Source organism: Acanthochromis polyacanthus, chromosome 4 (genome assembly GCF_021347895.1).
Source record: "Acanthochromis polyacanthus isolate Apoly-LR-REF ecotype Palm Island chromosome 4, KAUST_Apoly_ChrSc, whole genome shotgun sequence".
In the NCBI taxonomy this organism is placed as follows: domain Eukaryota; kingdom Metazoa; phylum Chordata; class Actinopteri; family Pomacentridae; genus Acanthochromis; species Acanthochromis polyacanthus.
The window spans coordinates 11,446,856-11,473,239 of record NC_067116.1 but is presented as its reverse complement, the minus strand read 5'-3'; the positions used below and the strand labels follow the sequence as shown (position 1 = coordinate 11,473,239).

The 26,384-nt window shown below is 40.2% G+C and overlaps 1 protein-coding gene across 2 annotated transcripts in view; it reads right to left on the bottom strand.

Moving 5' to 3' along the window:
- Positions 1-416: 416 nt before the first annotated feature.
- The window catches only part of mylk4b (myosin light chain kinase family, member 4b), a 157,874-nt gene continuing 131,906 nt past the window's right edge, over positions 417-26,384 (bottom strand). For both annotated transcript variants that reach the window (XM_051947295.1, XM_051947296.1), the window contains 11 exons: positions 12,449-12,869; positions 12,060-12,289; positions 10,671-10,776; positions 9,383-9,476; positions 8,556-8,665; positions 8,301-8,442; positions 7,191-7,261; positions 6,973-7,101; positions 6,659-6,890; positions 3,168-3,216; positions 417-1,584 (listed from right to left, as the gene is read on the bottom strand). In XM_051947295.1, the coding sequence (XP_051803255.1) occupies positions 3,172-3,216; positions 6,659-6,890; positions 6,973-7,101; positions 7,191-7,261; positions 8,301-8,442; positions 8,556-8,665; positions 9,383-9,476; positions 10,671-10,776; positions 12,060-12,289; positions 12,449-12,869 (1,580 nt within the window). In that variant the 3' untranslated portion in view covers positions 417-1,584; positions 3,168-3,171. The remainder of the gene's footprint in view (positions 1,585-3,167; positions 3,217-6,658; positions 6,891-6,972; positions 7,102-7,190; positions 7,262-8,300; positions 8,443-8,555; positions 8,666-9,382; positions 9,477-10,670; positions 10,777-12,059; positions 12,290-12,448; positions 12,870-26,384) is intronic.

Below are 26,384 nucleotides of genomic sequence, written 5' to 3'. Positions count from 1 at the left end.
CCCACAGTCCAAAATCATGCTGAAGTTAACTGGTCATTCTAAATTGCCCGTAGGTGTGAATGTGAGTGTGATTGTTTATCTCTATATGTAGCCCTGCAACAGACTGGTGACCTGTCCAGGGTGTCCCCTGCCTTCCCCCGAGTCAGCTGGGATAGGCTCCAGCACCCCCACGAACCTAGTGAGGATAAAGCAGTGTATAGAGAATGGATGGATGGATGTATTCCTGTGATAGACTGGTGACCTGTCCAGGGTGTCCCCTGCCTTCACCCCAGATCATCTGGGATAGACTCCAGCCCCCCACAACCCTAATGAGGATTAAATGGTGTATAGGTGATGGATGGATAAAAGAAACACTGCAATTTTTTTCTGAAGTGCATCATTTATTAACTTATTTATACTCTACATTTAATTATGCATCATTGTTACCCCAAAAAACTTGAAAAAGGGATCATAAATTCAAATAAACAAATATTCAAATCACGAAGCCTTTTCTTTTCCTAATGAAACAGCCAACAATCGAGCATTAAATACTCACCCAACCCCCCATTACTGAAAAACTGGGACAATAAAGCAATGACTGGTTTGTTCTTTGCTCTGTTGTTGGCTCTCCATCAGGATGAACTGTGTATTTACACATATAGTATGCGCATAACTAAGTGAAATTCTGTTGATTGCCCCTGAAAAATATTACATCTTGAATAAAAGCTTTGTACTTCAAGTACAGTCTGGTGTTGAACCAGGAAATAAATGAACATAAGAATGCACTTCAGTCATAAACATGAATCATTCATAGGTAGTATTCTGTTGTTCGTTATGCCTTCATGGAAGGTGAGAGGGCTACTCCAAACTGCCGAAGCAAGACGAGCTAGCGGCATGATTGCATGCAGAAGGCATTGCAGTCTAAAATGTGAGTGAACTATGGCATGAAGCAGAATCAGTCACTGAGATATTCTCACTGTTCAGGGAGAATGAGTGCATGCAGTGTTGTGTTGTATACAAAATAAATTAATGGGGTGACTTCAACTTCAACCAAGTTCCAAATGTATTTAACATATGTTCCAGAAAGAAAGAAAATAATTTTTATAAGACTTAAAAGAAAAAAATCTGTATTCACAAATATATTATTTAAATAACAGCATTCAATCTAGATTTTGTTTAAAGTCGTTTGCTGAATCATGGGGAAATAGGACAGAAAGTGCAAAGCATGCAACAAAAAAAATCAGGACAACATGATAAAGTGACCGCTGTCAGCAGAAGAACCACAGTGTTTTCTTGATGCTAAACAGATGATTTACAGCTTTTGTAGTTGTAGAAGTGATAGATAATGCAGGCTTTATGTCTCTTGATACCTTTGCAGCAACAGTACTTACACACCACAGAGCTAGAGAGTCCTCACTGGTTCAGTCTGTGTTTGATTCTTCCTCTATTTCTCCCACTGTTCAGGTCAGTACTAGCAGTTGCGGAGCAAAGCTAACATGAGGAGAGTAGTTATTCAGTGGCTATACAGGTACAGCAGCATTGGTCCGGTGTTGGGCTCCAAGGCCCTACATTGTCAGAAGACATGCTGAGGGCCTCACAGTGTTTCTAATGGGGAAACAGAGCAAAACAACAAAAAATAAATGCCTTAGAATAGACACTTTGAGTTAAAATATAAACCGACAGATATAGCCTTGGCAATAACCATTAGACCACTTGTTGGTTTCTTTATAAGTTGACACAAACAGGCCTAAACAGTGATAATTTAATTTGAATTGAATCATTGTAGTTAAACAATTTCAATCCATGCAATAAATTCTTGTTCAGGCCCACAGTTGCAAAATTGCAGCATTTATTTAAAGCTGTCTAGCTGTACCTATTTCTGACTGAATGTAGACAAATCCTTTATTTCCCAGCATCCCACACTCTGAACTGTAACAGATTTGGAGGGAAAATATCAATACTGTGAGACATACCACATTCCAAGTTCAAACAACATGTCTATCTTTCACTGACCCCCGAGTTCTGTCTTTTTGAATAATTTCAACAATTTTCCAAGTATTTGACCTGCAGCATTTCCTTTCTTCATCCTAAAGATATTAAAAGATGGAGAACTCAAATTATGTATGTATATATATATATATATACATATATATATATATTTCAATGTTGCAAAAATGCAACACTGGGCTTTAATGGGTGTAATGGGTGTTACTTATTCACACAGAAGGCCCCATCACTGGCTCATGAGTAAATTCATCAATTCTGCCATCTATGGCAATATACAGTGTCCATATTGCATGTGTGTGTGTGTATATCTATATCTATATATATATATATATATATATATATATATATATATATATATATATATTGAGAGAGAGAGAGAGAGAGAGAGAGAGAGGGGGGGTTATGGGGTTAAGGTTAACCCTATTTATTTTGTATAGAATTAACAGTATATTAACGGTACTGTACATCGACTGCATGCAACAAGTATGATGTATGTTTGCGCTTCACAGAAAAAAAATGACTTCCTTCAGTTTCCACATATAAAGAAACACAAAGGAGAATACTATCTATCAATCAAGAGTCCTCAGAAACCAGAAATCCTTATGATGTTCAAGCAAAGTCCAGTCTGTACATATGAACAAACTGTAGAGGACTGATGTAATAAAATTCCACATTTACAAGTTCAAAAAAAAGAAAGTTGTAATAACATCATTTTCTTACCATTTTTTATTGTGTGAAAGTGCATTCTAGCATGGGTTGCAATTACAGTTTTGACTTAACAAATTAATTTACATTTTATAGTACCGCATTCAGCAAATTCATATCAACACAAGATAGATACATATTTTGATATTATTGAATCATCAATACCTAATCATCTGTGGACTTTGTTAAAAAATAAAGTGAAAATATTTATATACACTAAGAGTTGCTGTTGCAACTTTGCAGCATTTTCACACAATCCTGAAAAATCCCAAAAATAAAAACGTGTCCTTATTTTCATGATTAAAGGCGTGCTGAAAACAGTTCAAAATGAAAACTTTTTTAACATCAAAAACATCGATGATTGGTTTTCAGAGGGTTAAAAACTGATGTATTAAAGGCAGGCAGGAAGCGGTGGTCAGAGTGGCAGAATAATCATATCCAAAGCTGTATATAAGCTGACAGAATAATGATCTTACCTCTCTAGCTCTCTGGAGGAGGGGAATGTGTGGAGTGGCACTTGTTTTTCTGCAATGAGAGTATTTACAGAAATCACCTATAATGGCAAAACTTAAAATTGAAATAGCCGGAAGACATGCTGTCTTTAAAAATATGTTTATACAAACATTACACATGCCAAAATCTGCCACGTGAACATTTTTTCAAAGCTTTACTACTAGACATCATAAATGAAGCAATAAAGAGTTGAATTGTAGATACTGCAAAAAATAAAGTTGCATTTTTACTTAATTTTGTTCTCTTCAGTTTAGAAAAGTCCATGCCTACATGCTGTAGTGCATTGAGGTGATAGTGGGTACGGAAAGTATTCAGACCCTTTGAAATTTTTCACTCTGTGTCATTGCAGCCATTTGCCAAAATCAAAAAAGTTCATTTTATTTTTCATTAATGTACACTCAGCACCCCATCTTGACAGAAAAAAAATCAGAAATGTAGAAATTTTTGCAGATTTATTAAAAAAGAAAAACTGAAATATCACATTGTCATAAGTATTCAGACCCTTTGCAGCGACATTCATATTTAACTCACATGCTGTCCATTTCTTCTGATCCTCCTCGAGATGGTTCTGCTTCTTTACTGGAGTCCAGCTGTGTTTAATTAAACTGATTGGACTTGATTAGGAAAGGCACACACCTGTCTATACCGATCCGGTATGGAAGTCATACATTTGATGCGCATGTTTGATTTGGCCAAAGTTTTACGTCGGATGCCCTTCCTGTCACAACCCTCTGTATTTTTCCGGGCTTGGGACCTGCACAATAAGACACTGGCTTGTGTCCCCTTGCAGCTACATTACATGAAAGCCCGCATAGAGTTTGCCAAAAAACACATGAAGGACTCCCAGACTATGAGAAATAAGATTCTCTGGTCTGATGAGACCAAGATTGAACTTTTTGGTGTTAATTCTAAGCGGTATGTGTGGAGAAAACCAGGCACTGCTCATCACCTGCCCAATACAATCCCTACAGTGAAACACGTTGGTGGGAGCATCATGTTGTGGGTTTTTTTTCAGCTGCAGGGACAGGACGACTGGTTGCAATTGAAGGAAGGATGAATGCGGCCAAGTACAGCGATATCCTGGAGGAAAACCTCTTCCAGAGTGCTCAGGACCTCTGACTGGCCCAGCCAAAGGTTCACCTTTCAACAGGACAATGGCCCTAAGCACACAGCTAAAATAAAAAAGGAGTGGCTTCAGAACGACTCTGTGACCGTTCTTGACTGGCCCAGCCAGAGCCCTGACCTAAACCCAATTGAGCATCTCTGGAGAGACCTCAAAATGGCTGTCTACCAACGTTCACCATCCAACCTGACAAAACTGGAGAGGATCTGCAAGGAAGAATGGCAGAGGATCCCCAAATCCAGGTGTGAAAAACTTGTTGCGTCATTCCCAAGAAGACTCATGACTGTACTAGCTGAAAAGGGTGCTTCTACTCAATACTGAGCACAGGGTCTGAATACCTATGACCATGTGATATTTCAGTTTTTCTTTTTTAATAAATTTGCAAAAATTTCTACATTTCTGTTTTTTTCTGTCAAGATGGGGTGCTGAGTGTACATTAATGAGAAATAAAATGAACTTTTTTGATTTTGGCAAATGGCTGCAATGACACAGAGGGTGAAAAATTTCAACGGGTTTGAATACTTTCCGTACCCACTGTATATATATATATATATATATATATATATATATACACACACACACACATATATATGTAGATATGTATATATCTACATATATACAGTGCCTATCATAAGTATTCACCCCCTTTGATGTTTTACCCTTTTATTGCTTTCATAAATCAGTCAAGGTCAATAAAATTTAGCTTTTATAACAAAAAAAATTATTGGAAAAAACTCTTTAATGTCAAAGTGAAAACAGATTTCTATAAAGTAATGTTAATGAAAGAAAATTATATAAATGAAAATAATTGTTTGCATAATTATTCACCCCCTTCAAGTCAGTATTTAGTAGATGCACCTTTGGCTGCAATCACAGCAGTGAGTCTGTGTGGATAGGTCTCAATCAGTCTTGCACATCTGCCCACTGCAATTTTGCTCCATTCTCCTTTGCAAAACTGCTCAAGCTCTGTCAGGTTGTGCGGGTATCGGGCATGAACAGCCCTTTTCAAGTCCAGCCACAAATTCTCTATAGGATTGAGGTCTGGGCTTTGACTCGGCCACTCCAGAACATTTACCTGGTTCTGTTTTAACCATTCCTGTGTAGCTTTTGCAGTATGTTTTGGATCATTGTCTTGCTGGAAAATAAATCTTCTCCCAAGACGTAGATCTCTTGCAGGCTGAAAAAGATTGTCCCCCAGGATTTCAGTGTATTTTGCAGCATTCATTCTGCCCTCTACCTTTACAAGCCTTCCAGGTCCAATTGCCGAGAAACATCCCCACAGCATGATGCTGCCACCACCATGCTTCACAGTGGGGATGGTGTGTTTTTGGTGATGTGCAGTGTTTGGTTTCCGCCAAACACGACATCTTGTCTGATGGCCAAAAAGCTCAATTTTGGTCTCATCAGACCAAAGAATCTTCTTCCACTTGACCATGGAGTCTTCCACATGCTTTTTGGCAAACTGTAGTCGAGATCTAATATGACTTTTCTTCAACAGTGGCTTTGTCATTGCCCCTCTCCCATAAAGCTTTGACCGGTGAAGAACCTGGGCAGCAGTTGCTACATGCACAGTCTCTCCCATCTCAGCAGCTGAAGCTTGTAACTCCTTCAGAGTAGTTGTAGGGGTCTTGGTGGCTTCTCTCACTAGTTTCCTACTTGCACGGTCACTCAGTTTACGAGGGCGGCCTGATCGAGGCAGATTCACACAAGTGCCATATTCCTTCCATTTCTTGATAATTGATTTCACTGAACTCAGGGGGATGTTCAGTGCCTTGGAATTTTTTTGTAACCATCCCCTGAATTGTATTTCTCAATAACCCTTTCCCTGAGTTGCTTAGAGTGTTCTTCTGTCTTCATGGTGTAATGGTAGCCAGGAATACTGATCAACCACTCTTTGGACCCTTCAGACACAGGTGTTTACAACTCAGTCACTTGAAACACACCCACACCACTCAGGTGATCTTCATTTCACTAATTGTGAGACTATTGGCAACAATTTGATTGACCTCTATTGAATTAGACCATTAAATTAAAAAGGGGGTGAATAATTATGCAAACAATTATTTTTATTTATATAATTTTCTTTCATTAACATTACTTTATAGAAATCTGTTTTCACTTTGACATTAAAGAGTTTTTTCCAATTTTTTTTTGTTAAAAAAGCTCAATTTTATTGACCATGATTGATTTTTGAAAGCAATAAAAGGGTAAAACATCAAAGGGGGTGAATACTTATGATAGGCACTGTATGTAGATATGTATATGCATACATATATATATATATATATATATATATATATATATATATATCACACTGGATGCTATATTTACCTTCTGATTGAGCTGATAGTGCAGACTTCGGTCTGACAGCCAGGGGTGTCGGAGGGACTCTGCGGCACTCATCCTCCAGCTCTTGCTCTTCACGAGCAGACGAGTGATAAAGTCTTTGGCCTCATCAGAGATGTCTGTAAACTCCTCTTCCTCAAAGTTCCACTGACAGGCCAGGATGTTGTTCAATGTCTCGTTGTCATCGTCTCCCAGAAACGGAGACAATCCACTGAGCCTGGACGGAAAAAAAAAACTCAGGTTATGCACTGTGTCTTCTTGCATGTATGTTTATGTGTGAACGTGGATCTCTGACTTACAGCATGTAAGTGATGACTCCAAGACTCCACATGTCTGTAGGGAATGAAACAAACTCATAGTTGATGACTTCAGGAGCTAAAAATTCAGGTGTTCCAAAGTTGACCCTCAACTTCTCCCTGGGTTTATACCTGTAAGAGACACAACAGTAGACCCATAAGAGACACACACAGGCCTCAGAAAGTCAAGTTATGGAAGAAAAGATGACTATAAATTTTACCTCCTGGCCAGGCCAAAATCAATGATTTTGATCTTGTTAGTAGCCCTGCTGACACAAAGAATGTTCTCTGGCTGAAAAAGAACACACATACTGTGTTTCAGACAAATTATTTTTTTCTGGGACAGACACAAGTGAGAGAAAGAGCTACAAAAGCAAGACAGAAAGCACTGCAAATGTCTTTTCATTGGGAGAACACAAACTGTAATGGGGGCTTTTAGACAGTTTATCATTTTTCATTATCAATGGATTCTAGCTTTTTTATTATGCTGTGTTTAGGCCCAGCAAGAGGCTGCAATAGAATTTTTAAAGTGATTTAACCATCTGAACCCCAGAACCTACCAAAATGTCACCATTTATCAGTCTGAATCATCAGATATTCAACTTTCTGACAGTAATTGAACTAATCATGTGTCTCATGCATTCTGTCAGGAAAAATAAAAATTCACCAAAATATACTGTTTTTACAAACAGATTCTTAAAGAAACTAAAAAGGTATGCTTCTCTCTGCAACTGAGAAGCCATCAGGGACTTAACAACATCTTGTGACAAAAATTCAGGGACTATTCAGCTGAACTAGGTTGAACTGCAGGCTGTGCTTACATAGCAGATTGGAGACATAAATAAAAACAAATTAAAAGTTTAAATAGTAAAGTATCTACCATATGTCGATATTTATACAAATATTAATACTAATAAAAGTTTGGGGTCACTTAGAAATGTTATTTTTGAAAGAAAAGCATTTTTTTCAGTGAAGATACCATCAAATGAATCAGAAATGTAGTCTAGACATTGTTAATGTGGTGAATGACTATTCTAGATGGAAACGGTTGATTTTTAATGGAATATCTACATCGCGGTACAAAGACCCACCATCAGCAACCATCACTTCTGTGTTCTAATGCTACATTTTGTTAGCTAATGGTGCTGAAAGGCTAATTGATGATTAGAAAACCCTTGTGCAGTTATGTTAGCACATGAATGACCGTGTGAGTTTTCATGGAAAATATGAAATTGTCCGGATGACCCCATACTTTTGAACAGCAGTGTACATTAGTGTGACAGAAAAATGAGATAAGCAGTGAAACAATGACAGGGAATGAACTGAAGTACCTTAAGGTCCAGATGCAGGATGTACATTTTGTGCATATATTGCAGCCCTTCACAGATCTGGCGTATAAACAGCACAGTGTCCAGCTCTGTCAGGTTGTAGTTCTCATCAATGATGCGATCAAACAGCTCCCCTCCTTCCACACTAAAGCATAAGGACAAACTAAGTTACAGTGAGGCAGAGCTTGAAAACATGTTGTATTAACACAACAAACACATGCACATGCAGTATATACAGGCACTCTGAGACAGACTTACTATTCCATGACTAGAATGATGTCATGGCGTGACTCAAAGGCAGCATACAGCTGAATAAGGTTGGCGTGGTTCAGCTGATTCATCACCTGGATCTCATTCCTCACCACCTCCTGAGAGACAGATATACTATTTAAATGAAACCACATATTGTTAAGTGAAAGATTTAAAACTAAGCTAAATAAAGAGTGATGTGGCTGAAACTGAGGTGAAATATTGGCAAAACCATTTAGTACTGCAAGGGAAATTTAGACTTAGTTAACAAGTGAAATCATTGCAGTTCATCGTGTTGTTCATCAGCTTTGAAATTTTCACATAAGAAAACTACAGAGAAATCTCAAATTTACATGAAAGTAAATAAAAATGGGGGTTTTGCTGCCGATAATCATTAAGATCATGTTGAATCCCAATCTCTGAGCAGAGATATTTTGCAGTTTAATCATATGCAATTTAAACAAAACAGACATTCTTTGTCTGTAATTGATGGCAACATGAGTTATGTGAGGATTTGGCTGTGACTTTGATGAGCTTTTTTGAATACTTCAGATGATAATGTAACCACACAGCTATGCTGGGACACCTGACCTCTCCAACATCACTTTTGGATGACTGAACGAAATAAAGACACAATGAGGCTGACAAACTGCTGCATACCCACGACACATAGATGGTTGAGCTGTGCCTATTTTTAAAATATAATCCTTTATGGTACTTAGCAATGACAAAAGTAACCATCCATTAGACTGTCTGGGGAAAATGGCATCAAAGAAGCATTGCTGAGCATGTATTCTGTTTCACAGCCAGCATTCACTGGACGGTTATTACTGCACCTTCTCTTTCTGGCTCCTGGCTTTGATGATCTTGGCAGCCAGTGTGAGACCAGACGAGTTCTCTATGCACTTGTGGACTTGTCCAAAACGTCCCCTAATGAAAGAAAAGCAAACAGAGGGATGAGTCAAACACGTAGATCGATGAGATGCAGCGTCGAAGAGGAACCATTTTGGAAATTGAATTGTATTATCAAACTCTAATAATTCTAGTGCTGAAATATAAGTCATATGTCAAGCTGAACATTGGTGGTTCCAGGTTCTCTTGCTGTTGTTTAATATGACTAAACTGAATATCAGGTTTTGCATTGTTTGGATTAGCGTTTGGACAGTACTAGATCCTGTAAATATATATGTCTGTTGGTTTAAACAAGGGCTGCTCAGTGAAGTAGTGGTTAGCACTTTCGCCTTGCAGCAAGAAGATCCCTGGTTCGACTCCCGGGGTGGGCCTGGGATCTTTCTGCATGGAGTTTGCATGTTCTCCCTGTGCATGCGTGGGTTTTCTCCGGGTACTCCGGCTTCCTCCCACAGTCCAAAAATGTGCTGAGGTTAATTGAGTACTCTAAATTGTCCGTAGGTGTGAATGCGAGTGTGAGTGTTCGTCTGTGTATGTAGCCCTGTGACAGACTGGCGACCTGTCCAGGGTGTCCCCTGCCTTCGCCCGAGTCAGCTGGGATAGGCTCCAGCACCCCCCGTGACCCTAATGAGGATAAAGCGGTGTATAGAGGATGGATGGATGGTTTAAACAAAACAAGCATATTGATTTGACTTGATGTTAACTTGGGGGAACTTATAAATTTTATTTCTCAATATCTTCTCAGGTTTAAAGGCCAAAACAATGAATCAATTGTGACATAAAGCTGCCAAATTAATTCAATACAAAAAAATCATTTCTTGTGGCTGTTACTTATACGCATACATCATAATAAGCTCATTCAGTCATTTAGAAATTAGGTCTCTGCTGTGTGCCATGTCACTAATTTGAGAAATGTGCTTGCGTGCTGAGGAGTAATCTTCACTTTGAGAGGCAGGATTTAGCACCAGTCTATTACATCAGAGTGGCCCGCTATTTCACAAGTGTCCCCCGAGGAACATAACAATTTGCCCTCCAGGGGGCAGCAACAAGGTCTTGAAAAAAAATATTGGGGTGTGAGATCCCTAGGTATTTCATCAGAGAAGGCTGATGGAGTGAAGTGAATGAAGTATCTGTGGCTGTAACTAAGTGAACTAAAAATAAATTCTTTATTGTTGTAATGGGAGGTGGATATTCTGTGGTGTTCTGGTCACTCACCCTCCAAGGACCTCATCTCTGTTGATAGTGTAGTAGGTCGCGATCTGATGAGGTTTGGGAGTCACAATGCGGTGGTCAAAAGGTGCTAACGGTGGAGGGCTTGAGTCTGAAGAAACAACAGAGGTAACAGAAAAGAAAGGATGAGAAAGGAAATTGCTGGGACTGAACATATAAAGCGTGCCAGTGTCTTATTATCTGTTCTGCCAGCTATGTTGACTGACATGTTAGTGACGCTTGAACAGCCATGCTATTATGACACTGAATCTGTTTGAAAGTCTGGGCAAAAAAAAAAAAAAAGGTCAAATGACTATCTCAACAAGCTGCATCTACATGGAAAGCCTGCTACTATACGTGGGTTTGACACAAAAGGAGAATCATGCCAAACAGGACCGTTGCCCAGATTTTAGAAATACAGAGGCCATGAGCTCTACATGTATCTTTAGCGGCTAAAAATTTTCCTTTCTTGTTTTTTCTTTGCAACGGTTAAATAAAAACTAAGTGTCTTGTGTAACTGTATGACAGCAAAGAAAGCATATCCAAAGTGCCTTACACACAGTCCATTTTGTTTCAGCAACACAATATAAAGTTGACACCATTATAAACTAGCATAGACGTACACTACCATTCAAGAGTTTGGGGTCACCCAGACAATTTCATGTTTTCCATGAAAGCTCACACTTTTATTCATGTGCTAACATAGCTGTACAAGGGTTTTCTAATCATCAATTAGCCTCTCAACACCATTAGCTAACACAATGTAGCATTAGAACACAAGAGTGATGGTTGCTGGAAATGCTCCTCTGTACCTCTTTGTAGATATTCTATTAAAAATCAACTGTTTCCACCTTGAATTGTCATTTACTTCATTAACAATGCCTAGACTGGATTTCTGATTCATTTAATGTTATCCTCATTGAAAAAAATAAGTTTTTCTTTTAAAAATGAGGACAATTATAAGTGACCCCAAACCTTTGAACAGGAGTGTATTACTTTCATTCTTGTGATGGTTGGTGTTTACTCGTGATGACTAGCTGTACACACAGAAAACTTGATTGCTTGACTAAATTCAACAAAGGAGTCTCAAGTCTTGACTGTTTTTCTGATTACTTTAACGTTATCTTCATTGAAAAAACTGCTTTTAAGTGACCCCAAACTTTCGAACGGTAGTGTGCATGCTGAAATCAATGTCTAAACGCCAAAATGCAAGCTGATGCAATCACTAATTCATATCCTGAAAAAATATCTATACAGCTAAATTTTACCCAATCTGAAAATTTACACATTGTGGTCACATCTACACCTCCACCCCTCCTCTCATACCAAACTTCTTTGTTTTCTTCTCATGCATGGATGCATTGTAAACACAACTGAAAACATTTCATTTCTCACCAATGGTAAATTCCTTCACTGTGGATTCTCCCTCCTTTCCCTCTTCTTCAGCTTTAGTCTTTGCCTCATCAGATTTGGAAGGCTGTGGCTTGACCCCCTCCACCACCTGTCCTTCAGCCGTCCCCACTTCATTGTCTTCCACTCGACTTTTTTTGAGGTCGTCCTTCACTAGATCTTCTTCTATGACACGACGTTTGCTGCAAGTGGCCACATCGCCAAGCTCCTCTGAGCTTCACATGTTAGGAGAGGAAATAACAGAATTCTCTATCATTTAAAATAATCAAACATTCGCCAACTTCCATTACACAAAGAAATACAAATACACAGATTCACTTGAATTAACAACACAGAAGGTTACAAGAAGACGTCTTGTGACTGGCAAGAAATACCTTTCCTGTGATGGGAGAGAGGTTTTGCAGACGTCTGGCATGACACCGATTGCCTTTTCAGATTTTGATGAGTCTTCTGCTTCTGCTTTGTGTCTTTTCTTCCCATCATCCTCTACTTTTCCTCCCTGTTCTGGATCTTCTGCCAGTTGTTCCTCTTCTTCTGCTTCGGAATCCTCAAAGATATCCCCTTCTTTCTCTTCATTTTGTCTTTCTTTAGGTTGATTCTGCCTTTCCTCTAACTGGGTAGCAGAAGTACGTGGTCCAACCAGGATGAGCTCTGCAGACTTCTGTCTTCCTCCACTTCCTCTGTCCTCCCCCCTCTGAACGTCAACCTCCGCATTTACGTGTAAATGATCGGTGTTCTGTCTGTTGAGCTTTTCCACCTGTTCCTGCAGTACAGCTTCATTCAGTGAACAGGAGTCTGAAGTGGAGACAACACAGATATGGCCACAAGGGTTATCAATATTTCGTACTGATGCCACATTAAACTGTAGTTTTGAATGTAATCTGATGATCTGTGACCCTGGAATAGATAAAATTCACACATTATACTGTATGTACACAGGTTAATATCTTTTGTTAAGCTGCATGGATTGGCACAAACTTTGATATAGGCCCACCTGGTTCTTATAGGATTAACTGTAGTAACTAACTGATCTTCTATATTGCCACTAATGGATCAAATCTTCCACTTGTCCAGATCTTCTGATCACAAATGACATTCTGAGGTATTTGAAAGTTTTAAAGCTGATACCTAAATTCCTATGAGTATCACCTGTGTTTTAGATTAACGCTAGAACATCCTGCACTAATTTCAGCCTGTTGGATTACTTACAGGCAAAGTCAGTGTGCTAAGTTAGTATGCACATAGGGGATTATTGCAGATATACAGTATCGACATCTATGTGTATGTCATCTGATAAGTTGAAAGAAATTGCAGTACCGACATGCCAAACTACCTGTGTCACCATAACATAGACTGTCCACCACAGAGCAGTGACCAGTTGATTTTTCAACTCCAACATGACCCATTCAGTTTATTTTTCTTTCAGGGGTCTGTTTCACAAAGCAGGTTCAACAAACTCTGAGTGTAACCCTGAACTCTGAGCTGATCTACTCTGAGATAGGAAACTCTGAGTTTCTGGTTCCAGAATAGCTGATTTGAGTTGGTTTAAATCTTAATGCTCTCATATGGTGAGTTTGAACACGTTTTTAGAAAGAAGTGCAACACCGCTGCAGCTGCAAAAGAGAGGGAGCCGACATGGGAGAACATTGTTGCAAGGCAACAGACTACACGGCGGCAGTGGCAGCACTCAACGCATATTTTGTTCCCCAAGTAAATGCAGCATTTGCACGCCAAATTTTTCACAAGTTGTCCCAAAAACAAGGTGAAACTGTGCAACAATTTTGTATGCACTTAAGGCAAGCTGGAAAAGACTGTGACTTTCATGGAGATAGAGATAACCAAATAAGAGACGCTATCCTGAGTAAATGCATTTCTGAATATGCATGGAGAAAGCTACTTGAGAAAGGTCCAGGTTTAACATTGGCTCGCACATTGGAGGTGACTTCGCAATGTGAACGAGTGGAGGGGCAGTTGGCAGCTATGAGTATCACTGGGGAGAATGACACCTATTTGCAATGCATACATGTAATTATAACATACACATACAAATTACATGTACTAACTTGAATGCAGGGAACTCTGTAGTCATTTATAGTTGATTAATTTAAAAATAACAACAATAATGTTGAATTTTACAGTATCAGTGCAGTGGGATTAAGCATGTTAAATTCAATTGTACAATGTCATGTTACAAGAAAAAGAACCTTTACCTAAGTTATAACTTAGGTATACCTAAGTTATACCATTACACTTTTTGAAGGTGGTCACCTTTAACAACTAACATTTCAAAAAGAACAAAACATACATAATGCTACCATTGGAATGACTACTAATACTTGTATCCCAATTTAAAGTACTGAAAAGCAAAAAAACGATTTTGACATTACCCATGCCATTTTGAGTAAGAATATCTCAGTAACTACAAATATAACCCTGCTGCTTTTTTGTACAGTGATAGAAGACAGATGGAACTGTCTTGTAGAAAAATTTGGCGTCTCTGGTACCTGTCCCACACTGAGATTTTTGCCACCAAAAATAGCCAATTAAAAATCTTGTCCAACTTTGGAAGCTCATATTTTCCAAACTGAGGTACCTAGAAAGCTCCAGTTTGCTAAGTTATCACACAAGTTTGTGTAGAATGGAACCCAGGGGTGTTAGAACACTTCTGTGAAGTATTTCTAGTACTTTTAAGGTCCCAAACCCCACTCATGGGTAGGTATCTCTTAATTTTTTAGCATTTTTAGCAAGCCCCCACGGCCTGCAGAGTGTAGGAAAACACCTGGGGATGTTTGTGGGGCACTAGCTACATGCAGAGGCCTTGTTTACCAACTCACAGCTCTCGGGTATGTCTAGAGGCTGAGAAATAACAACCCGGTCTCACGAGGATTCGTGAAACTGTCACGTAAATTTTTGTTTCGGTTTCGTGCGCACCAACACGATTTCGTCATGTTTTTTGTGCCGCTCACAACGAAATGTTTTTCGTGTTGCTCACAATGAAACCCGCTGTGGTAATCACATCTGAAAGTGGTTTATACCGGCGGATTCATGACAATCTAAGCTGTCCATCGGCGTATACTGTTTGTGTAATCGCGTTTGCAGCCGTCGGACATTCTTTAAATTCCTATGCAACTTGGTAAGTGTACCACCGGGTTATGGTTAGGGTTATGGTTAGGGATGATGTAATGCAAAATATAGCGTTGGATTCGAAACGGTTTCACATTAAAAATATAATATACCCATTCGTTTGAAATACGTTCTGAGTGGCACGAAAAGTCCGCCGTTTAAAATACATTGGTGTGCATTTCGTTGTGAGCGGCACGAAAAACATGACGAAATCGTGTTGGTGCGCACGAAACCGAAACAAAAATTTACGTGACAGTTTCACGAATCCTCGTGAGACTGGGCTGGAAATAACCACTTAAAGATGCAAAAAACGCTGGCAAGGCTTTTTATAGCCCAAATTCTGAAAATTTCAGACCCCCATAACCAGTGGCGGCCCGTGACCAAAATTATCGAGGAAGCCAGTGTGAACAACAAATTAGATTTGGTGTTTTAACTGTTATTTTCATGTAAACAAATCAGCCTACTGTTACAGTACCTTTATTCTACCGACTTCTCATTTATTTCAGTGGAAAAAAAAAAGAGGTTAAGTGCTCCAGGGGTTGTTCAGGGAGCCAGTAGACCGGTCAAATAGGAGACATGGCCAGCAGAAAAGCCGGTTAAGCTTGGCACTTCCCGTTAGCCACTCGTTTCTGGCATAGTTAGCTTCACTAAAAGAGCGAGCTTTTCCATTAGCTCTACACTCAGTTAGATTGAGCTTTGGAGTTGGCCTACCGTCCCTTTTGACTTGTAGTTGAACTTCAAAAGGACGTTTTGTGAAGTCATTTTTTACAAGAAACTCAAGGTTCCTGTCACCATCCATTCTCTGGCTAGCTTGATGGCTATACAGGTAAAAGCCAGAAAATTAGAATATTTTCATAAACTTGATTTATTTCCGTAATTGCGAACAAAAGGTATAACTTTTACATTATATGTAATCATTGCACGCAGACTGATGCACTTCAAATGTTTATTTATTTAATTTTGATGATCATAGGTGGCAACAAATGAAAATCCGACATTCCGTGGGTCAGAAAATTAGAATATTACCTGAGGCCAATACAAAAACAGGATTTGTAGAAATGTTGGCCAACTGAAAAGTATGAACGTGAAAAATATGAGCATGTACAGTACTCAATACTTGGTTGGAGCTCCTTTTGCCTCAATGACTGCATTAATGCGGCGTGGCATGGAGTCGATCAGTTTCTGGCACTGCTCAGGTGTTATGAGAGCCCAGGTTGCTTTGATAGTGGCCTTCAGCTCTTCTGCATTTTTGGGTCTGGCATTCTGCATCTTCCTCTTAACAATACCCCACAGATTTTCGATGGGGCTAAGGTCGGGCGAGTTGGCTGGCCAATTGAGTACAGAAATATCATGGTCCTTAAACCAGGCACTGGTAGATTTGGCACTGTGTGCAGGCGCCAAGTCCTGTTGGAACATAAAATCCCCACCTCCATAAAGCAGGTCAGCAGCAGGAAGCATGAAGTGCTCTAAAACTTGCTGGTAGACGGCTGCGTTGACCTTGGATCTCAGGAAACAGAGTGGACCGACACCAGCAGATGACATGGCACCCCAAACCATCACTGATGGTGGAAACTTCACACTAGACTTCAGGCAACGTGGATCCTGTGCCTCTCCTGTCCTCCTCCAGACTCTGGGACCTCGATTTCCAAAGGCAATGCAAAATTTGCTTTCATCAGAAAACATAACTTTGGACCACTCAGCTGCAGTCCAGCTCTTTTTTCCTTAGCCCAGGTGAGACGCTTTGCGCGCTGTTTCTTGTTCAAAAGAGGCTTGACACGAGGTATGCGGCAGTTGAAACCCATGTCTTTCATGCGTCTCTTGGTGGTGGATTTTGAAGCACTGACTCCTGCAGCAGTCCAGTCCTTGTGAATCTCCCCCACATTTTTGAATGGGTTTTTTTTCACAATCTTCACCAGGGCGCGGTGATCCCTGTCGCTTGTACACTTTTTCCTACCACAGTTTTTCCTACCCTTTGCCTCTCCATTAATGTGTTTGGACACAGAGCTTTGAGAACAGCCAACCTTTTCAGCAATAACCTTTTGAGTCTTGCCCTCCTTGTGCAATGTGTCAATGGTTGCCTTTTGGACAGCTGTCAAATCTGAAGTCTTCCCCATGTTTGTGTAAGCTTCAGAACTGGACTGAGAGACCATTTAAAGCCCTTTGCAGGTGTTTTGAGTTAATCAGCTGGTTAGTGGGTGGCACCAGGTGTCTTCAAACTTGACCCATTTCACAATATTCTAATTTTCTGACCCACGGAATGTCGGATTTTCATTTGTTGCCACCTATGATCATCAAAATTAAATAAATAAACATTTGAAGTGCATCAGTCTGCGTGCAATGATTACATATAATGTAAAAGTTATACCTTTTGTTCGCAATTACGGAAATAAATCAAGTTTATGAAAATATTCTAATTTTCTGGCTTTTACCTGTACTTGCTGTGTGGGCTTGCTTTCGCCTGGCGGGACAGCTGCATTAGTGTGGGTATTGTTCATCACAGTTTGTGATTGGTTGGAAGCCAGATTTGATCTGGCCTCCCTTATGTTTTTTTTTAATGATGCATCGACCATTAAGCGATGAGCCTTGCTTCAATCTGATTGGCTAATACGGGCTATTTTTTTCTCTAAGGGAGGCAAGGCGAAGCTGGCCTCTGAACAGACAGACAGCGCAGAGGGCATGAGAGACGTAGTGTAATGCACAAAAAGAGCTTGACAAGAGGGGCACTGTTTTGCTCCTCACAAAGCAGAAATGCATGATGTAGTGTTTTGACAACAAGGAATGACAGAAATATAAAACATAAAATACATAGTGGTGAAGATTATTTATATTTTTTCTTTCTTGCATATTTTTTGGGGAAGCCAGGCTTCCCTTGGCCTCCATGAAAAGCCACTGCCCATAACTCAAACTATTTGAGCTACAGGCCTACAATTTTGCATAGAACGTCCTTTTGTGACTGTCCAATGGCATACAAATTTAGGACTAATTTGAAAATGGTGCAGCAACCACCATCTGGTGAAACCACACAGAATGACCCTGCTGTAAAGCTAGAGGTGCTGAATATAGGTGAAAATGTGGCTGCTGTCACAGACTTAAAGCACACCCTTAAAGAGCAGTACCCAAAAGTGTTTAACGGGGTGAGAAAACTAAACACTAAACAGATAAGCCTGTATACCCTGCTGAAAAAACCAGCATAGACCAGCATGCATTTCATGCTGGTCTATGCTGGTTTATGCTGGTCTATGCTGGTTTATGCTGGTCTATGCTGGTTCGGTGTTGGTTTTAGCTGGTGGACCAGCATTGCAATGCTGGTCCACCAGCTAAACCAACATCAAATCATGCTGGTCTATGCTGGTCTATGCTGGTTTATGCTGGTCTATGCTGGTTTGGTGTTGGTTTTAGCTGGTGGACCAGCATTGCAATGCTGGTCCACCAGCTAAACCAACACCAAATCATGCTGGTCTGTGCTGGTTATGCTTGTCTATGCTGGTTTTGCTGGTAGACCAGCATTGCAGTGCTGATCCACCAGCTAAACCAACACCAAATTATGCTGTGCTAGTCTATGCTGGTTAATGCTGGTTTGCTCATGCTCAGTGTTTTTTTCTTCTTCTGCTGAATCAGCTCTCAACCATCATGGTCGTAGCTGATAAAATTTCAACTATGCTAATTCATCAGTTTGTATGTAGCTAAGCAGACAATACCTTTAAACACACTGTCTCATTTGTTGGTGAAACAATAAATTATTTTGTTTGCGATTCTGTCAACTATGTCGAAATTAAATAGAATTACAGAGAATTTAAATAAAATTTAACATCTTGGGAGAATTACTAATGAAGGCATTAATAAGGGATTGTATTGCCTTTATGGAAATAAATACAAATGAGGGAAATCAGTTACATTTAATTTATTAATACACTGTACAATCCAATAGCTGCCCTGACATGCAAACATGAGTTAACTTTACTCGGTTATCAAAAAAATGCATTTATTACTGATATTTATGAAGTAACAGTCACTTGAATGGTGAAAAATGCAAAGACTTAGTGTTTAGAGTGAAGATTACTTTATTTATAGTTAAACTCACTCGCAACAATAAGTAGCAATCACAGTCTCTCTCACGACTGATCCACACCCGGGTCAGTTGGTGGCGGTAATGCCCAATGTAAAGGTGGCCAACCGCCGTTAACTCCACAAAGAAGAAGACATTCACTCTCTCTCGCTCAGCTACCGAGACACCAGGACAGCACACAGGCCGGAGCAGCGAGGGCAAGAGGCCGAGTTGAGTTTTGTTTGTGACAAACGTCATTCTTTTGCAGAAGGGTAAGGCACATTATCCATAATTTTGCCTGTCAACTTGTTTTAATTACTGCTACGACCTTTAGCGTTAGCGAGCTAGCGTTAGCCTAACCGCTAATACCGCTAGCGGGTGTTAGCATCCGCTAGCTAGCCGAAATTTTTGACAAAATGGAGTCCTTTTCCTGCATTCTGGTGCATTTTGAGGCCAAAAATTATGTTCAATATTGCTTCAGTTTATTTCAGCATTTTAATTAAAAAAGTTACTCACACACAATTTGCATCTGGACTATTTTTATTTCTAAGTAATAAGAAATATGCACAACAATTCCTGTAAAAAAATCAATATATTAATCTGTAACATAAAATACATACTCATTCAACACTTTTTAAGACTAGAAAGTACTGAATCTTAATTTCCTGATGAGATTCATGATAAAAGCTAATTAGATTCATCTAAACAAAAATATTATTTTTGCCATAGAATGGCTTTCTTCTAAAACTACAAAGTATCACTGGAAAGTACTCTCAGTCATTAAATTATCCCTCAGACTAGAAATTACTAATTTGTATTACAAAATAATGCAGACTAGAAAAGCCTTTGATTAAACAGTCACTATGTGATATTGCAATTGTTTATGACTTTGAACATTTTCCAGCCACTGACAGATCCCTCTCCTTGTCCTCCTTGTTGTACGCCTTCCCGGGGGTTAGTCCGAATCCTTTTTTCTGATTGGCTGAGACGAAGCACGTGACAGTGTGCATCTATTAATGATCGGAAGCATTTGGGTCGTTCCGGTTATACTCGGTAGTGCTCTTCAGTAAAGCAGCGCTCAATTTAGACGGTCGCCAGGTCGCCATTTGCGACTAAAAACCGATTTTGGCAACCAAAAATGACAAAAAACACACTGGTTAGGGGCCCAAATATTTTGAGTTGGACTACTGACCTCCAAATCCAAGTTTCAGGGATGGCAATTTTCCACGGATCCGCGGATTTCCGCCGATTTAATTTCAAATTTGAACACTTTATTGTCGCTGATGTTAACGTCGTTAACATCTCGCGGGAGTCCGCGAGACTCCGTCGGATCCAGAACCAGCCCAGAATGTGGTGGCGGCATCCGGAGGACAGCACCAACTGAGCCTGAGCACCACGAACGGAAAGCACCAAGCCACCAGAGCTGTCATTTTTTCAACTCGGCGGGTCCGCCGGCTGCTCTCCCCGGTCACAGACTGCTCAGACTCCCCGGCTCGCTAGCTATCCCCTGCTAGCTGCTCGGCTAACACCTGCCGCTCCTCGCCGCTCATCTGCTCGGGACAAACCGCACCTGTTCCGGCTGTCAACGTCCCAGTCGCCCGCTAGGAGCTCCGGACAATGCGCTGCTCATTCGTGGGTGACTTTTCACGGCCGTGGGGGGTTTTAAGGCACACTTTGCCCAGCGACCAGTGATAGCTCGGCAGCTCCAGCTAAGAAGTTGACGTGGAAGAGGAACTGTATCCAGACAGTGATCTGGATCACCCTCAAAATCTAATCAATTGTTCTTTGTCCCATTTCTGACATTTCCTGAAAGTCTCATCAAAATCTGCACACAGAGTTATGTTTCTAACAGACAAACAAACCCACCCAAAACATAACCTTCATGGCAGAGGTGAAAATCTTTAATGTTTTCTAGATTGATACAGTCCAGTGGCTGGCTTCCAGCTGTTAGCATCACAACTTACCTTAGCAGAAATCATGACAGTGAATATTTTGTTCACTTTTACCGAGCCACTGACTTTTCACTGCCATTGCTTGCACTGAGCTAAGCCATGTTGTTAAGAGCTTAAAGCCAGCTACTGGTCGTATTGACACAAAAATGATATTGATCATGTCTCTCTATGAAAATGACAGAGAAAGGGTTAACTCCCAAATTGTCTGAGTATTCCTTTAATGCACAAGGCTAGAAAGCAGTGTCGTCAGGACAGTTGAAATGGGGACAATTTTTAATTGACAATTTACAACATTTTGCTGATGGAATGTTTTGTTTGATTTCATCACAGGATTGTGACACTGATGAGACGTGGGCAAAAGTATCTGTCGGGGTGCTGACTGTTGTCAGTAAAGATGAGCAAGTAGTTCCAAATCAGCTCCACCTTCACCCAATATCTACTGCCATCATTGTTGAGGGAGGTATTGTAATGGACAATGTCCAGAACCTGCCTGAGGCACTTTGCTTTTTGTTTGGATTGCCATACGCTTTACATTTAGACTACCCAAAGGCCATGAAAAACACTTTGGGCTTCATTCAAAGAGTGATACTTGGCCTGGGAGAGAGCGAACTCCCTCCAAAATTGCAAAGTCTTAAAAATCTCTTGTTGAGTTACAATGCAAATGCACGAGTGGATTCAGTTGTTTCTTATTGTTCACTGTATTAAAGTCAGCCCACGGGTTCATCAGCAAGTTAGAGGCTGTCGATGTTCGTACATTCATTCACACAGGTGAGATTGCCAGTCATTACCCTCTCAGGTTTTTGTGTTAAATACAGTGTTATAAAGAGAAGAAAAAGTTGATGTAAATGGAAGAAAAATAAAAGGCAATTTATATTTGAACTTTCAGCAGTTATTACCTTGATTTATTATGTTTAATTGTAATTCGGATTATTTTAAGAAATTGGAGCCTGTTTTTCATTCCTTTATGGATATTTTTGAACCACTTAAATTGCTGAAGTTCAGTTTGCATGGTTTTAGAAAATAAGTCAGATTGCTGTCCAAGTAAATATATAACTTAGAAATGCTAAGTTAGTTCAACTTAGATAAGTATGTTAAATGAACTGAACAGTGTAAATTTAACATGCAATTATTTAGTAGATTGAAATAGTAATTCTGAGTAGTCTTTACTAAGTCAAGAGTGTTCTAAAATGAGTTATCAAGTACAGTCTATTTGATTGTTTTAGTTGCTTAAACTCATTTGTAAGTGTACTCTACAAAGGAAGTGCTAGTTAGTACAACTAAATTTAACTCGTTCTCTTTACTTGTTTTTTTTAAGTGCAACCGGTTTGCATGCTTTTTTAAAGTAATGATAACTAATTGGATTTTACAGTGTAACAGGGTTATTTAGTATGCACTGCCAACAGTTTCTTTGGCCTGGTGTTACAGAAACATCAAACGAGAAAGACATTTTTGTCCCTTGCAGTGAATGGAAGTGTGATAAAGTACTGATGTATAAAGATCAATATTAGGGGGGTTTGCATGTTTCAGTCAATTGTGTACAAATTGCATGAGACTTAGATTAATAACATTTTGGTGTTATGATGCTTGATTGTATTTTTCTAATACACTGTGATACTTACAAATCTGTGCATGTCTTTTCAGTGTGTTTCAGGGAGTGTCTGAAAAAACAGAATGTGGAACAAGCAGAATTGGAAGCCACGGTGGGAAAGGCTGGACGTTACATCACCGAAAAAATCATTGACATTAATAGACAAAACAAAAAGGCCACTTACAGTGCATCCAGAAAGTATTCACAGCGTTTCACTTTTTCCACATTTTGTTATGTTACAGCCTTATTCCAAATCGGATTCAATTATTTTTTTCCCTTAAAATTCTACACATAACACCCCATAATGACAAAATGAAAAAAGTTTTTTTGAGAGTCTTGCAAATTTATTAAAAATAAAAAACAAAGAAATTACATGTACATAAGTATTCACAGCCTTTGCCATGAAGCTCTAAATTGAGCTCATGTGCATCCTGTTTCCACTGATCATCCTTGAGACGCTTCTACTGCTTAATTGGAGTCCACCTGTGGCAAATTCAGTTGATTGGACATGATTTGGAAAGGCACACACCTGTCTATATAAGGTTCCACAGTTGGCAGTGCATGTCAGAGCATAAACCAAGCATGAAGTCAAAGGAATTGTCTGTAGACCTCCGAAACAGGATTGTGACGAGGCACAAGTCTGGGGAAGGGTACAGAAAATTTTCTGCTGCTTTGAAGGTCCCAATGAGCACGGTGGCCTCCATCATCCGTAAATGGAAGACATTTGGAACCACCAGGACTCTTCCTAGAGCCGGCCGGCCATCTAAACTGAGCAATCGGGGGAGAAGGGCCTTAGTCAGAGAGGTGACTAAGAACCCCATGGTCACTTTGTCAGAGCTCCAGCATTCCTCTGTGGAGAGAGGAGAACCTTCCAGAAGGACAACCATCTCTGCAGCAATCCACAAATCAGGCCTGTTTGGTAGAGTGGCCAGACGGAAGCCACTTCTTAGTAAAAGGCACATGGCAGCCCGCCTGGAGTTTGCCAAAAGGCACCTGAAGGACTCTCAGACCATCAGCAAAAAAATTCTCTGGTCTGATGAGACAAAGATTGAACTCTTTGGTGTGAATGCTAGGCGTTTTGTTTGGAGGAAACCAGGCACTGCTCATCACCAGGCCAATACCATCCCTACAGTGAAGCATGGTGGCGGTAGCATCATGCTGTGGGGATGTTTTTCAGCAGCAGGAACTGGGAAACTAGTCAAGATAGAGGGGAAGATGAATGCAGCAATGTACAGAGACATCCTGGATGAAAACCTGCTCCAGAGCGCTCTTGACCTCAAACTGGGGCGGCGGTTCATCTTTCAGCAGGACAACGACCCTAAGCACACAGCCAAGATAGCAAAGAAGTGGCTTCAGGACAACTCTGTGAATGTCCTTGAGTGGCCCAGCCAGAGCCCGGACTTGAATCCAATTGAGCATCTCTGGAGAGATCTGAAAATGGCTGTGCACCGGCGCTCCCCATCCAACTTGATGGAGCTTGAGAGGTGTTGCAAAGAGGAATGGGCAAAACTGCCCAAAGATAGGTGTGCCAAGCTTGTGGCATCATATTCACAAAGACTTGAGGCTGTAATTGCTGCCAAAGGTGCATCAACAAAGTATTAAGCAAAGGCTGTGAATACTTATGTACATGTGGTCTCTTAGTTTTTATTTTTAATAAATTTTCAAGAATCTCAAAAAAACTTTTTTCATGTTGTCATTATGGGGTGTTGTGTGTAGAATTTTAAGGGAAAAAATGAATTGAATACGATTTGGTATAAGACTGTAACATAACAAAATGTGGAAAAGGTAACGCGCTGTGAATACTTTCCGGATGCACTGTAAGTGGTGAGTGTCTAAGTCCAAAACATTTCCAGTTGTACAGTATATTGCATTTTCATGTTTTGGATTTTCCTTGTTTAGGCCCATAGATGTATTGTGTGTTTATTTGTAATCTTAGTCATTCATCTTATTAAATAATATTATGTAATATATTTCCTAATGTTTGTTACCTTATTGTTATTAAACTACATTGTCATGAAACCTCAAATTGTCTTCATTGAACAGCAACTTGACATTAAGAAACATTAAGCACGTGATAGTTTTACAACTTCTGGTCACAATCAACATTCCAGCATCCCAACGGAGACTAATATCAACAGGTATGGTTCTGCTAATCGGCATAAAAGATTGGTGACTATAGAACAGAATGCTTGACATCAGTATTCCATGATAGGACCACATTACCAGCTTGCCATTATTCTGTGTGGGCAATAAGCCAACAGCGTCTCATACAGGTGACACAGCACTACAGACCAGCATTGTATGCTGGTATATACCAGCATACCAGCATGCCACGGTGGTCACCAACATTTGTTGTGTTTTGAAGTTGGTCACCAGCATGGCATGCTGGTATGCTGGTCACCAGTATGCTATGCTGGTGACCAGCATACCAGCATGCCATGCTGGTGACCAGCATACCAGCATGCCATGCTGGTCACCAGCTTCAAAACACAACAAATGTTGGTCTTCATGCTGGTGACCAGCATGCTGGTCCATGCTGGTTTTTTCAGCAGGGTATTGACCCAAACGTCAAACCAGTAGCACAGTCACTGAGGCGCATACCCTACCATTTAAGGGATGCGGTTGAGAAAAAGATAAATGAACTGATCGACATGGACATTGTAGAATGTGTAGAAGGACCTACACCCTGGGTAAATCCTGTAGTGGTACTCCCAAAGAAATGTGACAAAGAAATCAGAATGTGCTTGGACATGAGAAAAGCAAACGAGGCAATAGTCAGGGAAAGATATGCCATTCCTACAGTGGATGAAATACTCCAAGGACTGAATGGCTCTGCAATCTCCAGTAAACTACATCTCAAGTGGGGCTACCATCAGCTGGAGCTAACTCCGGAGTCCAGAGAGATCACAATGTTTGTAGTGCATAACGGAATTTACAGATACAAAAGACTGACATTTGGAGTTTCGTCAGACAGGGAGCAATACCAACACGAGATTGCTAATGCACTAGCAGGCATTGAAGGAGTTGAGAACATCTCAGATGACGTGATCATACACAACACGGTCTCACGGGGATTCGTGAAACTGTTACGTAAATTTTTTGTTTCTTTTTCGTGCGCACCAACACGATTTCGTCATGTTTTTCGTGCCGCTCACCACGAAATGTTTTTCGTGTTGCTCACAACGAAACCCGCTGTGGTAATCACAGCTGAAAGTGGTTTATACCAGCGGATTCATGACGATCTAAGCTGTCCATCGGCGTATACTGCTTGTGTGATCGCGTTTGCGGCCGCCGGCCGCCGGACATTCTTGAAATTCCTATGCAAATTGGGGAAAAAAAAAAAAAAAAAAAAAAAAAAAAAAAAAGGTAAGTGTACCACCGGGTTATGGTTATGGTTAGGGTTATGGTTAGGGACGATGTCATGCAAAATATAGCGTTGGATTCGCCATGGTTTTACATTAAAAATATAATACACACATTCGTTTGAAATACGTTCTGGGTGGCACGAAAAGTCCGCCGTTTAAAATACATTGGTGCGCATTTCGTGGTGAGCGGCACGAAAAACATGACGAAATCGTGTTGGTGCGCACGAAACCGAAACT